Here is a 16,026-nt window from a genome sequence, read left to right as displayed (position 1 = left end):
AAAGGTTGGAAGTTACATGGAAGTTACAAAAACTTCCATCAACGGTTGGAAGTTACATGGAAGTTACTAAAACTTCCATCAACGACAATTTTTAAAATAGAAAAAACTTTCATCAACCGCCAAAAACCACCTGTTCTTTGATTATAAATAATCATTCTGGTTCAGAAAGCATAACGGTGTGACAAAACATACAAGACCAAAACAAAACTCTTGAATTACAATCTTCTGATTTTATCCGATTGAACAATTTTGGTTGAACCCCGAAATTTGATTCAATCTGAAAGTGTTATACACGATTTCAGATTTATCAAAGTATTATCTCAATTTTCAAATTTAACCAACAAGTTTGATAAATGTGATTCAAGACTGTATATAATAAATAGTTTTGACTGAAATATTTGAAATTCAGAAACAATCTTGGATTGAATAGTGTGCGTGTGCGTGTATGACTCACGAAAATTTGTCTAAGTTCTTTTTTACCCAAACACTTTTTTATCTTGATATCCGAGAAGGAGAATGAATTGAAAATTAACCAACCTCTTCCATACAGGGCCAAAAATAACTTCCACCTTTTTATGCACGAACTATATTGATAATAATTACAATGATTTTTAAGTTTATTTAAAGTTCTTTTACTTGCAAAAGTGAAGGATAATAAAAAAAAGTTAAGAAAATCTAATTGAATTGATTTATTAGTGTTTTTTTTTATTTACTACAAATCTTTTGATAATAAGTACAATGATTTTTAAGTTCCACCTTTTTACATTCAAAAGAAATCTAATTCAATTGATTTATCAGCATTTTTTTAGTTACTACAAATCTTTTGATATAGTTTTCTTCAATTTCCACGGATAAAAAAAAGTCAACCCAGTACTTTAAGGATGCTTGAATTCTAAATCAACAAATCTACAAATTACGTTTATTTACCTTTTTATAGGTAAAGTATTTAACTCTTTTTCCAAACCGTGGATCCGTGTTTTTCAGCAACTACAAGTCTACAACTACAAAAAAGTGTGGGCATATATGGCCTTTATATTAGCTGTTAAGTTGTTAACGAGATAATCAAGCTTTGATGATATTTTAACATATGAATGCATGATTTGTTAATTATATATATACTGGTAATTAATTGATTTTCTTATTCTTTCAAAAAAAAATTGATTTTCTTATCAATAATTAAGATTGATTATTTATTCTTTAAAATAAATTGCTTAGAAGTTTTTTTTTTAATGAAAAATTGCTTAGAAGTTAAATCCCATACTTTTATAGTTCGTATAGGAAACAAAGTTATCCAACGTCATTATTTATTTTTTTGACATATATCCAACGCCATTTATTTATGTGTACAAAAAACTTCATTTATGGACAGTTGTTCAGTTAGTATATTTTACGATTAGGGCATACAAGCTTAGCAGTGTCTTGTATCAACTTTCAAGATTAACTAATTAGCCTTTTGTATATAAGTATCAAGCTAAATTACACTACCCACAACCTTTTTTAATATTCTTTTATGATCTCTATAATAAGTATATTCTTGTGTTTAGTTCCTTAATTAATATTCTAATAACACTATTAGTAAGACCAAAAAAGAAATTAGCCTTGGCCTTAAAAAAAAGGATTAATTAGCCTTGTAAGATCAGCATTATGTTCAATCAATATTTAATAAGAAACAAAAACAAGCAGTTCCAAATTATTTAGTGCATCCCATTTTCAAAAAAACAAGATAGTGCATGTGCATCTCTCTCTTCTTTTTTTTTTTCTTGGTGCCCATGAAGCTTATCTCCAGCTAGCTACAGTATTACTGAGACTGAGAGGAAGGGTCTGCAACAACCCCACTGTTTGTTGTCCAACGTGCTGAAACACTGAATACCTTATCTCCTATATATGCCTATATTACAAAAAGTTGCAATATAAAAGTGGTGAACCTGCCACTGTGCATTTATCTGTCATTTTCTTGTGGATTTAATTTCTTATATAATATACTTTATAGTAAATTATATTCTCATAAAAAATTGCTTAAATTATATTTTTCTGTTCTTATTTAAAATACACACGCCCCTCCATTAAAAAAATAAATGTGTTACATTGAGTTTTTTTTTTTATAAAAAAATTAATATAAATAAGCTTTTTCGTTTTATTTTTGCCGGTAAAATTATTCTTCATATAATTAATAGATAATTTTAAAAATTTATAATTCTGTAAAAGAAATACTAAAATTAATAATGCATTTTTGTCAGTGACGTTAAAAATTCTAAAAAGGCCCAAAGGATTACTAGCAACACAAAGTTCATTTATAATTATTTATTATTATAAAAATGTTCATTTGTATTTAAAAAATTAAAATGTAAATTATGTTCATTTTTCAAATAAAGAGAGTATTTATAATAAAAAAAAAATACGGTTTAACATCTTTTCTAGACGTTGGAATTATGAAGGTCTTTTTATTGGGTGAACGCCTGTAGACGATGTTAATTGTACCGAGCCTGGATGTATCTCAAAATCAATTATATGAATTGGAAGGAAAGTCTCCTTAAAATCAATTATGTTCTGAACATAACCAATTTTAAATTAACGGTTAATATACTTAAGTTACTTTAGAGGAACCCTAAATAATAGTTACTTTAGAGGAGACACAATTATGTTAAAGTTGATTTTGGCGTTTAAAACCAAGGCTTGATTTGATTTATAAATATTGTTTAAGACGTTAAAACTAGATGATTAGATTTGAAAATCTTATCAATTTCATGACACTATAAATATACAAATTCTAACATAAATTTTAGTAACATATGAATTGAACAGTAAGAATGATATTAGACTCGATTTTTTAAAATAAAATTTTAGATTTGACTTTTGTAGATGAAAAAAACTTAATTAAAAGGAAAAAAATTCATTAAAGATAGCCAACCAGATTCTCCAGATATGAGTTTATTAAAATAAAAACATGATAATTTTTTAATTTTAATTAATTATGTCAAAATTAATTTAAAAACAAAAAAGTTAAAGGAATTCTAGTATCATTTGCGATGCCGACGAGGAGAGCGCGACATCAAGGGTGGATGTGGCTCGAGTAGGTGGCAGGTTAATTAATGCAGAAGATTAAGGTTTTGGAAGCTTCATCAGCAGAAACAGTGAAAAAAAGAAAATAAAGAGAATAAAAGTGAGGGACAGAGGAGGAGTTCTCAAGCTGTGGAATCTCTTCAATTCAACAAGACCAAAACAGAAAGGGAGAAGAAAGATCGAGGAAGAAGGGATATGGAGTCTAGACAATTTCTTTATTTTTTTTTTTTATTATTTTTACTTAATTGAATTAAAAATAAACATTAATCACATTTGTATTTTAATAAACTCTTCTTAAACATGTCAAGTCATCTAAATCTACTGTCAACATCCATAATATAACAATCAAGGAATAAAAATAAAATGATCTAAATTACAAAGTTTCAAAACTAAAAAACCAAATGATATAATAAATTTTAAAGGAACTAAAATCACAATTTTTTTTTAAAAAAAAAACCAAAATTACAATTTAGTCTTAAATTTATTAATTTACTTTCGCCACTTTACCCTTAATAACCAACTTAATATGATATAATAAAACCATTTTCATTTTTTAATGAATTTTAAATTTATTCAAATCTTTTTTTTTTTACAATTGGTTTCAAATATAGAATTTATTTTCTAAATCAAAACAATGAATCCAAGCTAAAACATTTTTAAGAATATTCCTATCAAAACATAACATAAAACAAAAGATAAGTCCATAGAATAGATAAAACTAATTACACATGTTTTTCATTTTTCTCATATGTGCACACTACACTAAAATGCCAAACCCAATAACTTTATATATAACAACATATAAGTCACTCAATAACAATTAGGATTACATGCAAAATCAAACTAGTACATGGGGATAATATGCAAATTAACATCAACAAAACGTTGACAACTCCATCAAGCAGCCTTTTCGCATATCACGAAACTCCCCGGATTGATAGTAATGCTCTTTGTGCAATTATCCGTTTTATATATCCCAACAAGTCGATCAGCCAATTCAAACATATTGTTCCTAAGACTGCAGGGGGAAGAAACATACCATGGCAAGTATTAGATTAATTATGCAGATGAAAAGTGTTAGCAACATATTTTAACACTCTTTGTTATCAGTTAGAATTTATCAGTTAAAATTTATCAGTTAAAATTTATTGGAAACGACAAAATTATGAGTAAGACTCACTAAATAAGTGAGACCCAAAATTATGTTAGTTCCAATAAATTTCAACAAATAGTAAAAAATGTGTTAAATGAATGTGTTACTCACATTTCTCTACTAATAATAATCCGGGAAAAACTTAAATTATTGGGTACCAAAACTACCTAATGATTATGAATTGAGCATCCTTGGTCCTGTCTTTCACATAATGCCCGACGATAGATACATTCTTGAAGTCTGCCAAACCATATATCACGAGTTTAATGTATTGCAAGCCTATATAGCATTTACAATAAAAGAGTTTAGGAATAAAGTTAATAGTATGTACCCAGGGCAGCATCAATTTCATCCATTACATAGAGTGGGGTAGGTTTGTAATGATGAAGAGCAAATACAAGAGCCAGCGAGCTAAGAGTCTGCAAAATAAATAACAAAATTATATCACTGAATTTGAAAGAGGATAAAGATGATGGTCTCCATGAAGGCTTTTTGACATTTTTGCTTGTTTAAGAAAATGATTAACAACAAGCAGCAACATGCTCATGCAAGTTCCACCCAGAAAATATAATTCTTGCTTATACACAATGATTTGCAATACAAGAATTGAGGCCAACGGCAAGGAAATCTAACAAAAAACTGAGAACCTTTTCACCACCCGATAAATTTGCAATATTTTTCCAGCTTTTCTTTGGTGGTCTGACACTGAACACAACACCTTCAGAGAAAGGATCCAAAGAATCCACAAGCTCAAGTTCTGCATCACCTCCAAGAGTGATCATCTGCAAACAATAAAAGTGGTTTAACATATTAATGATCAAAAGCCTATGGAGCACAACTGCTAAAATACGGTGAGCACACAAGTCTATGTTAACCAAAAGTTTGATTGTTGTTGCTAAACGATTTAAAGTTCTCATTTCTCAATAACACTGTCACCCTTTGACAGCTTTTAACTACACTCAACAAAAGAAACATCAAAGATAAACCAAACCACAACTTTTAACAAGCTTTACAAACCAGAAGGAAATGGTTTACAAACCCTTTGACTTCTGGTTACAATTTACAAAACAGTATCACAATTTAAGAAAACAAAAACTGGTGGAGATAGGGATGCACCTAAGGAAAATTAAGTATTGCAGTGAAAAGAAAACAGGAAATGGAAGACACCATTGTAAAGAGGCACAACAGAAAAGGAATGGTAACCACTATGAGAGAAGTTCCTGAGCTCAATCTAACATTGTTGTGAGACATTCTCCAATGGTTTTAGACAACAGAGACAGTAAAAGATGCCTAATTTAGAAGTGACAACTTAGGAGTGCTGGCATGTCTTCAGAAGGCAACAGAAATAACATATGGTTCATGGCAGGGTTGAATCAATGTTAAGAATAGGGACCTTTTTCAAATATTTCTACTAATTATATGGTGAAATCATTCTGTTACCACTAGACTCTAGCAAATGTACATTGCTACCACATACTACCAATTTTGTGATTAATATTTAAACTCACACTCTTAAGCAAATAAATTCAGAGGAATATAGTAATTTGTCCTAAAAGATTTACATATCTGTCGACAGACTGTGTACAACAAGATTAGCCACTTAAAAATGAAAAATATTTTGGTTCAGTGCCATTTTACAACCAGCAATGCAAAAATTTTATTGACAACTTGACATCCGTAGTCACACCAAGTTGCCAACATGCTGGTCTGAAGGTCTTAAGAAAGGTGACAATCCTTAACAAGTTAAATGTCAGTACATAATACTAGAGAGTGAAGCACAATTCCATGACTGCCAATGCAAGGCAGCACTCAGAGAGAGATCAGATTCCCAAACCTGATACATTTCTTTTAACTTTAAAGATATGGCATTAAATCCTTCCATAAACTCGTCCAATCTGCCATGACACATTCAGGTAACATTTTTGTCAAAAAGCAAGACATAAAATAAATTTAATGATATAAAAAAAAATATCATGCACACCTCTTCTTTCTCCATTCATCATACTGCTTCTTTATGTCATCCCGCTCCTGTGTGACTGCATTAAGTTCTTCAACTCGCTCATTGTATGAAGATACCTTCTTTCGATATCTGATAATCATAAGAAATTGTGAATATTTATTACTGCAACATCAGAAAAAATAGAGACAACTGGGGTAACAAGTTATAAAAACTCATACTCTGAAATTGAATCAAGATTTGGATTCATCTCCTTTAGTTGTGCTTCAAGCAGAGCAACCATTTCACAGGCTTTTTTCAGGTCACAAGCAGCATTAAGATGTTCATCATCCAACGTAGCCTGTAGCTTTTCTTGATCCACTAAATCTGCCTGAATTCTGCATACCATTTACAGTCTTATAAGAACTTCAGAGTGATTAAACACTATTCAAAAACAGTAATCTAATGGCATACTGTTCGAGATGCTTGCGAAGGGCAGTTTGCAAATCATCTAGTCTTTTCTTGTAACCTTTCCTCTTCATTTCCAATTCTTTGTAAGCTTTCTTCATGTCCTTTAATTTAAAGTCAACATCAACCTGCAAATTAATGATTACAGTGAGAAAAGTCCAAGTTTTATGGAACGTGAAAAATAACAAACCAGTACCTCAGATGCACGCAATTCATCCATCACTTTTTTCATCTTGTTGTAATCTGATTTTGCTTTCTCCAAGACAATCGTATGTTTGTCAATCAACTGTATGGTTAAAATAAATTAGACATAACCATACAACAATCAAGCTGTATACATAACTTTACATAGGTGGATTGCACTATACATTTTCAATGTATTTCATTACATAGGCACAAAGTTTACATAATCCAAAACAAGGTAATAAAAAGAACCTCTTGGGTTTTTTTATAGTTCTCTTGAACTACAAATGCTTTCTGCTCAATTTCTTTGAAGGCTTGTGTTAGCTTCTCCTTTTGCTCTGTAAGCCGGTCTTTCTCCTTCTTTGAATCCTCAATTCCTTTAGTCAGTTTTTTCACCATTTTTTGTCCTGTCTCTATTTGGACCTTACAACGGTTTATTCCTGAACTATGCTTATCAATGTCCTAGTAAAAGGGGAACTATTAGTACATTCACAATTCCCAATATCAAATATAATAGAAGGTTCTTAATATACAAGATGCTTACAGATTGAATTTTCTGGACCTTTGACTTCTGAGATTTTAATTTTTCACCCCCAACATTTTCTAAATTTCTCTGGAGCTCCAAAGCCTGAGAATGGCAAACATTAATCAAACAATCAAAGTTAAATATAAATATAACCTTTATTTTCAACATTCATCCACCTTGAGAAATAAATAATAAATATAAGACCTGTCAGCCAACCCTCAATTTATAAAGGAATTAAAAGATAATGAAGTTCCAAGCCAACCTTTTCCTTCAGTTGTTTTGATCCATTAGTAAGTCTATTAATCTCCCTTTCTTCTGCAGAAACAATCTTCTTCAGCTCTTTCATTCTGTCAAGCTCATCCTCCTGTGGCATTGATGCTGCCTCAAGGGAATCAAGTTGTTTCTCAATATAATTATATTGTGATTTTAAACTGTCAACCTGTAGAGGAAGGGGAAAAGAAAGTCTCAATGCCCTGCATCAACAACTCCAAGAAAATTACAGTTCACCTTTCTCAGAGTCAGAACCAATGCATTACCTCCTTCTGACTTTTAGCTAACTCCATTTCTAAAGCAGCAACAGCTTTTTCTGAGGCCTGATAATGCTGCACAGCAGCCATAATTCTTTGGCGGAAGTCATTCAGTTTATTGGTCAACCTAGACAACTCTTTCTCAGCATTTGCAACACTTTCTGCAGACATGCTTGTAGCTCGAATAGATGTCCCCATCTTCCCACCACGGGGCTTACTACCCCCACCACTCATTGTTCCAGAATTTTCAAAGAGTGCACCATCAAGGGTAACAACTCGACGAAACTCAGTGTTTCCACCATATGCTATACGTGTTGCCTAAATTTTACAGGAGTAAGAAAATGTTACTATTTAACTGTTTAACTTCACTGATATGAACAATTGCAAATGCAACAAACCTAGACTTTATATTATTGCAAGCAAATGGTAAATAAGTTAAGCTTCATAATCTGATTATTGTGCCTTTCTTAAACAGTCCACATGATAGCCATTATGTTATACGCATCAAAAGTTCAAAACAAAACTATATCAACAAAATTTTCTTATCAAACAGTTCTAAACCATTGGCATAATGATTTTCATTTCTGAAAAATACCATTATGATGAATCCTTGATATTTATTATCAGAATGGAGCATCCTGCTACGAAAGTGCAACTGACCTGGTCAAGATCTTTAGCAACCACAGTGTTTCTAAGTGCCGCAAAGAAAGCAAGCTTCATTCTTTCATCTTGAACTTTCACTAAATCAAAAAGACGTGGAACCCCCTCTGGAGTGTTTACATTCTTTTTCAACTTTGGAAGAAGATCAACTTGCTTCTCCTGAAAAAATAAATGATATCCTAATTATATTTATCAAACAAACATCTGTTTTTTAAGTATTATCAGCACACCAAAAACATTACAGAACCAAATAGATCATTAATCATTGACAAATATTATTCAATCAAGGGTATTATTTTATACCCACATGCCCTTAAATTAGCAGATATATGGTAGAGCATAAACTTGGTCACAATTATACAAATCCATGGGTCTGTTAGATTCCATCTTAAAACCAATTGACATTAAGTGAAGTTGCCCAACAGATATATAAGATACAGACAAAGAGAATTGATGCAGACGATGTGGGACTTCCTAACACCCCCCTCCTTGTGTGAGAGAAGAGGGCTTCTCTGTGTTCCATTTGTAGTTCTGCAAATCAATAAACCAGAAGAACATTCCTTCTGTTCTTCGATCCAAACACCTATATCACTCTATCTCTTTCTCTCTACTTAGAATAGGCGATTTACCAAGATGGGCTATAGGTTCAGCTACCATGTTAGATTCCATCTTAAAACCAATTGGCATTAAGTAAAGTTGCCCAACAAATATATAAGTTACACTCAGAGAACTGAGACACGCGATGTGGGACTTCCTAATAGGGTCCAGAAGTAAAAGTGAACAATTTTTTATTCATGCCATTCAAAATATTAAACAGCCATTTAGAGACACAAACAAGTTGATTAATATAAAAGAAAATTACCAATATCATGAAAGTAGCAACACCAAGATTCTCTCTACGAAGTAACTCAACACATGCTTGAGCTGCATTTGTTGTTTCCACCACAATATAATCCAGTCCATGGCATGCTGTTGATATTGCAACATCATATTTTGCTGCAAAGATTTGTAAGAAGTTAATTTAATGAAGTGCATTGATTACATACAAAGCAGAGTGGCATGAAGATCATTATTACCCAGGTTCCTGGATTGATAAAGATAAAATTACTAGTATTTAGGCTAAATTGCAACTTTGGACCCCCTTTAATTCCTTATCCACAATTTTTGTCCCCCTATTATTTCATGCAATTTTAGTACCCACATTTTAGAAACTTCGCAATTTTTGTCTAATCCTCAATTGTGCATATGTTTATTTCTTTTACTTTTACATTTTAATTAATTAAATTATTTCTTGACAGTACCTTAAATAAATATGTGAGATCTAGGGTTCAATTGGACCAAAATAAAAGAAATAAAACATTTGAAGAATTGAAAATTGGACTAAAATTGTGAATTTTCTAAAATGTGGGACGAAAATTACTACAAAAATAAATAAGGGGACCAAAATCACGGATCAAGAATAAAAAGGAGGACCAAAATTGTAATTTAGCCTAGTATTAGTCTAATGTAATATCATTCTAAAAGAGCAAAACAATTGTACTAAGAAAATATGGATTGTGTTAACTATTAATAATAAACTCAAGAAATCACAGATCCATTTTTCCATGAAGTATAAATGACTACTGTATTGTACTAAGAAAATTGGAACTGTGTTAACTATTAATAATAAAATCAAGAAATCACAGACCCCTTTTTCCATGAAGTATAAATGTCTAATGCACACTAAGTATCATGTTTGCTGTTAATTATAGTTCTTGCTTGATGGCTATGATCAAGACCATCAAGAAATATAATCTTATTCCCAAGACTAGAAAGAATCCTGCTGAAAACAATACATAATGGGTTTGATATTGATTCTAGGATTTGCATTTGGATTGCCGAATATTGATTACAGATATATTATCAATTATTCTATTAATATGTCTGGATATTAGAATATGCTTATTTAATATGATTTTTGAGGTAGGTATTTAAGTTTTCAAGTGAGACTCCAAAGTCCAAACAAGAACCAAATAGCCAGTAGTTCAAAAGTTCCACAATAATATGGATTGAGCCTTGATCCAAGCCTACAAAACCTATTCTATTATATAGAATAGGATATATTTGTTTTCGAATATGATTTTTGTAATGTTAAGTGTGAACGTAAATTTTAATTTTAATATATTAGATACAATCATGACAATCCAAAACAACATTTTCCAACATTTTTTGCAGCATTCAAGTGGTGTAACTTGGAAGGAAAAGAACTTCATGAAGCCATAAAAATTGCAATTGGAAAACCTCACCATCAATAGCACCTAAATCACCCATGCGACCATATATTCCTTCTATTTGTTTTGTTTCCTTAGCTTTCAGGATTGCTTTTAGAACTGATCCCTGACTCTTCTCAGAATCTAGAACAGACTTCAGTTCTGCAACTTTCTGTCTAGCACTTTGTTCAAGAGGAATCAATTCATCTTGTTCTTTGATACATTCCTTTAAAAAGAGCAATCATATCACCACAAGCCTCAGAAAAAAATGCTAAAGAAATAGAATTAAGAATAAGAAGGAAAATTGCTTACTTCTTCAATTTGGTGAGCTTCTGAAGCTTCATGCTTGCACTTTTCTATATTACTCTTGATTTGAGAAATGCTGGCAGTTTTCGATTTAATTGTTTCTGATATGCTTTTCATCTTCTTTTGAGCATCTTTAAAGGCTTGAGAAGCACCTTCATGCTGCAAATTAAATCAAGAATAGTCTTCTATTAAACATCCACCTACAGGAAAATATAAAGAGATTCTGCTCTACATGCATAGAGTAATTCATTATAGATAAATAAGTGCATCCCCCAAGAATCTTGAGCATGCATGTCAGAAAGAAGCCCTTTGAATTAAAGTGAAGGGGAAAGAAACTTTGATTTGTGTTACTAGTTTTACATGTATTCCATTTTATGAGTTTAACCCTTTTTTGGCTTTGTTGTTGCTTATCAGGGTAAACTGTTATATCTGGAAGAAACTAAGATATCATCTTATGACTAAGCTAGCTTCAGGCAGCTATGTTTTTTTTTTTTGGTATTTATGTTTATATTTTTTTTATATTTGTTAAATGCATAACAAGGACATAAAATTTGAAAAATCTCACAACACAGGTGAAATTTAAATTATACAGGTTAACAGCAGAGGGGATAGCACTTGAAAGTAAGAGAAGTCATTCTCACCTTTTCATTTAGAAGCTTAGCCTCTGTACATGCAACTTCAAGTTTTCCATTGTGCTCAATCAAATCCTTTTCCCAAGGTTCAAGCTCAGTACGAACTTTAGAAAGCTCAGAGCGGTATTTCTCAGTTTCAACTGCTTAACAGTCAATGACAGGGTTAACAAAGGCAAAAAAAAAAATAAAAAATACAAGTAGCTAAAAACCCTCTATAGCACATAGGATATTAGCTCCATTTGTCTACATGGTAGATAACATTAAACAAATAAAGACCAGCTTCTACCAACAAAAACACTGAAAATCAGCTTGATGTATCCCAGACAATAACAACAGAAAAACAATTTAGAACTTGAGATAATTATATACGGTTGACTCAAACAAAAATAGCAGAATATATTTTAAATAAATCATGCCAATATATACAACAGTATCTAATACAGTAACGGTGTTTCAGTGTTTCTTAAATCTTAAGCAGCAAAAAGTCATGACTATCTGCTATTAGAATAAGGAACCTAACTAGACTAGGCACTTCAATGGTAAAATAGAATGGAAAATGAAAAGTTGCAACTGCAAGGAAGCATGCTTAACAGCTTAAGTATCAAAAAAGTTTTAAAGAGGCTTTGACTAAGGTATAACTATTGGAGATGCATCACCACTTCAGCAAAGCTAATTTAATTAAAAGCACCTTCTAATATATTGTTGGATATAAAAAAGAAAAGACTTCACCTTTGGAACTCTCTGTGATTTCTTCTAAGGCCTTCTCCTCATCAAGCAACAACTTTTGCAATTTTGGTATATTGTCCTCAAGTTTTGGTATCAGATCAGTTGATTCCTCACCCTCTTTTATAAAGGCTTCAATTTTTGATGAATCCTGAAATAGAAAGTAGAAACAAAAGGATAAGATGTCTCATGAACACATACTTTCAGTTGCAAAAAACTATGACTTCCCTCTACCTTTTCTACTTTATCCTCTAGCTTTTTTATCTTCTGATTCACATGCTTAAAATCCTCCCGATACTTAACATCCTGCCTCTCAAACTCTTTGAACTCTTCCTTGCACTTCCTCATATCATTATCTAACTCCTATTTTATAAAATGAAAGAAAAAAATAATGAGTAGAATACTGCCTCAAAAGCTTATCATTAAGAATAATATGACCAGCAATATAATCATGCAAACTGATTCTATTTGAAAACCCATGTCATCCAAACCTCTTGTCTTTTCATATAGTTGTTGTGCGTAGTTTCAAGCTCTTTGAGAGTTTGTTTACTATCTTGGATTTTATCCCTGGAATAAGATACCGCCATGTTCTTTGTGAGGCAAGAATACAAATTCAACAAATAAAGAAAAAAATTACCCATTAAAATCCAAATTTACCTCTCTGCCTTGAGATTTTCTTCTAGAGTAACAACATTCCCTTGTAACTCATCCATTTTTCCACCTGTATCATCAAGGGCAAACTTTGTAGCTTTCTCTTGCCATTTCAACAGAGACAACTCCTTCAGCATGTATGCTTCTGCTTCATTTTTCACATCCTGCAGCAAAAGAACCGTCAGGTGTTGGATAAACATCAAATGCTACAAACAACCATAAATTTACATGCCTCCAAGCTGTCTCTTTCTTTCTCAGATAGCTTAACCATTTGTACCACCCCAGATCTTTTCTCATTCAGGGATTCTAACCTAAAACATCAACAACATTGTTTCAGAAATTAGAAATTCTAAAATTAAAATCAAAGTAGTTACTTCAACAATGAACTCAAAAGAATGTCAATTATCATCCAGGCAGCAGCAGTATCTATAAAGAACGGTTACAATAAATGAAACATTAATTGAGCATGTTTGGATTTGCTTTTAGTGTAAATTGCTAAGAAAATTTTAAACAAATATAAATTAATCAAAGCTGTGAAGAATTGCTGTCTTTTTTCAAAAGCCTTCTTAATATGGTTTTGATTATAAGCCATTTTGAAAACACACTAAATTCATTAAAATAAACTAAATACTTAATCATAATCAAATAAAAAAAATTGGACCACTACTGCAACAAGTATAAATGGTTTCACAGATTGAGATGGTTGCATGTTCTCTTTATCTCAGAATCGAAATGGAAAGAGTGCTAACAGTTTGTGTGATTCATCAATCTTTTCCACATATTTGTTGGTTCCAATGATATCCTCCAGATATTCTAGAAAACCTTCATCATGAGGCCCTTGAGCTTTTGGTTTCATAAGTGAAATCTGCTCAACTTCACCCTAATAAGAAACAGATCAAACATCAAAAGAGGTAGATATAAACAGTTCCTGAAAAAACTAAAAAGAACCAAATAACAAATACCGAACCTGAAGAATAAGAAACCTGTTATTGTCAAGGTCAACACCTTTCCCTTTCAATTTCTTCGTAACTTCTGTAAAGTTACTCGTGTGGTTATTAATGTAATACTTAGAGGAGTTATCCCGGAAAGCCACCCTGGTAATCACAAAATCACTTCCTGGAACAGCCTCATATGTTCCATCATCCTGCAACCATTGATACTTTTAGTTGTTGTTTTCTTTTCCCTTAAGCAAAGATGAAAATTAGGAAATATTAATAATAAAAAGGTCATTTCATAAAACCACAAGTCTGGAAGCTCTTTAGTCACTGAGGCATAAAGATCAACTTAAAAACAAGCTCATGACAGAAAAAAAAGAAACAACTAAGGAAAGTAAAAAAAGTAAAAATCAACCAAAACCTAGCAAGAGGAAGGTACTCTTTCCTGTCATTTTTTGTTTTAGAAATTCTTTTTTGTATCATTTCTGGTGCCTAAAGTTTGTGGTTTATTTTCATTTTCAGCTGATATGTTTTCAAGGCAGCATTTTTTCACTTTGTAAATTCTTGAAAACAAAAAACAAAGCTAAAAAGGGTATCATTTTTTTAATAATAATAATAAACATATCAACAACATAAAAAATAAATAGATAAATAAATAAAAGCTCAAACACATCCTCAACTTGTCAGTCTTCAATAAAAAACAGAAAGCATCAAACATAAAATTGACCAGCTCTATGTTTTGTCTCGTTTTATCTCATCTTCTAAGCAGCAGCAGCAACAACAACAATCCAAAAATGTAACATAAAATAAGGTTAATAATAATACGAAAAGCTACCGAATCCACAATCTCTTGAAAATGAACTGAAACCCCCGCACTATCCAAATTCTGGTGATTGGTGGAATTGTGTATTAGCTCCGAAACTTTGTTCAGCCGCATCTGCAATAACCACACCAATTTCTAAATTAAAAAAAGAACACTCCAATTCCAAAACACTCATTAGTTTCTACAACATTCTACAATCGCACCTGCTTTGCTCTCTTCCCAAACACAAACAGCATCGCGTCGATGACGTTGCTCTTCCCGCTCCCGTTAGGTCCCACCACGGCGGAGAAACTCTGAAACCGAAACGATTCGAAGTTCGCAAGGTAAAATAAATCGACGCAGTTCAAAAGTTCACAAGCAAAATCGAAGAAATCCAAAAGTTCGCAAGTTAAACCGAAGCAATTCAAAAGTCCGCAAGTGAAATCGAAGTCCTAAAGTGAAACCGGAGCAATTAAAAAGCTAGCAAGTGAAATTGAAACAAATCGAAGTTCGAACTGCAATTGGAGAGGGAAACTGAAGATTGAGAAGAGAGAGAGAGAGAGAGAGAGAAACCCTAACTCACCTTGTGGAAGGGACCGACGCGCTGTTCGCCGGCGTAGGATTTGAAGTTGCGCATGACCATCTCCTTTATGAAGAGCCTGGGGCGCGCGGAGGAGCGGTGGCGAGTGGCTGAGTCGGGTGCGGACTCGGCGTGCGAGTCCATTGGCGCGGACGAGTTGACTCGGAGGTGAAAGTGGGGAGTGAGTACTGAGTGGAGATTGGAATTTTAGAAAATCAAATCAAAGAGAAGAGAAAAGGAGCGTTGGCGGGAAATGAATTCGCTACGCTATTCAAATTGCTGCCAAATTGACTTGCCCTCATTTCCTGAATAAATTAGTCAAGCATGCATGATCACCACGACTCAAGTTGCTTAATTTTTTACATATTTATTTAAGCCTTTGTTTGGTACTTTATAATGAATGGATGGAAATAATTTTGGATGTTTGGACAAGAAAAATTAAGGTGAAAATAATTTTTAAATTGCTGAAACTCACTGAATTCGATCTTTCTTTGTTACCTATTTTTGTACATTTTTTTTCTTATGTTTGGTAGAGAAGAAATTGAGATGAGGGGAAAGATAAAAATAATTTGGTTGTTTGGTAGAAAAGTGTGTGTTTAGGTTTCACATAAAATTGATTCTAATTCATAATTAAT

The 16,026-nt window shown here is 32.1% G+C and overlaps 1 protein-coding gene across 1 annotated transcript; it reads right to left on the bottom strand.

Annotated features, from left to right (window-relative positions):
- Nucleotides 1-3,744: 3,744 nt before the first annotated feature.
- Nucleotides 3,745-15,693, bottom strand: LOC114400870 (structural maintenance of chromosomes protein 4-like). The gene is made up of 28 exons (XM_028363529.1): nucleotides 15,395-15,693; nucleotides 15,036-15,125; nucleotides 14,845-14,946; nucleotides 14,042-14,218; nucleotides 13,824-13,954; nucleotides 13,307-13,385; nucleotides 13,081-13,238; nucleotides 12,915-12,990; nucleotides 12,658-12,786; nucleotides 12,430-12,574; nucleotides 11,710-11,840; nucleotides 11,075-11,227; nucleotides 10,799-10,988; nucleotides 9,376-9,509; nucleotides 8,514-8,672; nucleotides 7,863-8,171; nucleotides 7,589-7,765; nucleotides 7,345-7,428; nucleotides 7,053-7,262; nucleotides 6,814-6,903; nucleotides 6,624-6,745; nucleotides 6,392-6,547; nucleotides 6,195-6,302; nucleotides 6,048-6,108; nucleotides 4,861-4,995; nucleotides 4,545-4,632; nucleotides 4,381-4,453; nucleotides 3,745-4,078 (listed from the first exon to the last, which is right to left on the bottom strand). The coding sequence occupies exons 1-28, from the start codon at nucleotides 15,533-15,535 to the stop codon at nucleotides 3,958-3,960; spliced, it is 3,729 nt and encodes a 1,242-aa protein (XP_028219330.1). The 5' UTR covers nucleotides 15,536-15,693; the 3' UTR covers nucleotides 3,745-3,957.
- Between the last annotated feature and the right edge of the window lie 333 nt (nucleotides 15,694-16,026).

Source organism: Glycine soja, chromosome 19 (assembly GCF_004193775.1).
Source record: "Glycine soja cultivar W05 chromosome 19, ASM419377v2, whole genome shotgun sequence".
Taxonomy (NCBI): domain Eukaryota; kingdom Viridiplantae; phylum Streptophyta; class Magnoliopsida; order Fabales; family Fabaceae; genus Glycine; species Glycine soja.
This window is presented reverse-complemented; position numbering and strand designations above follow the sequence as displayed.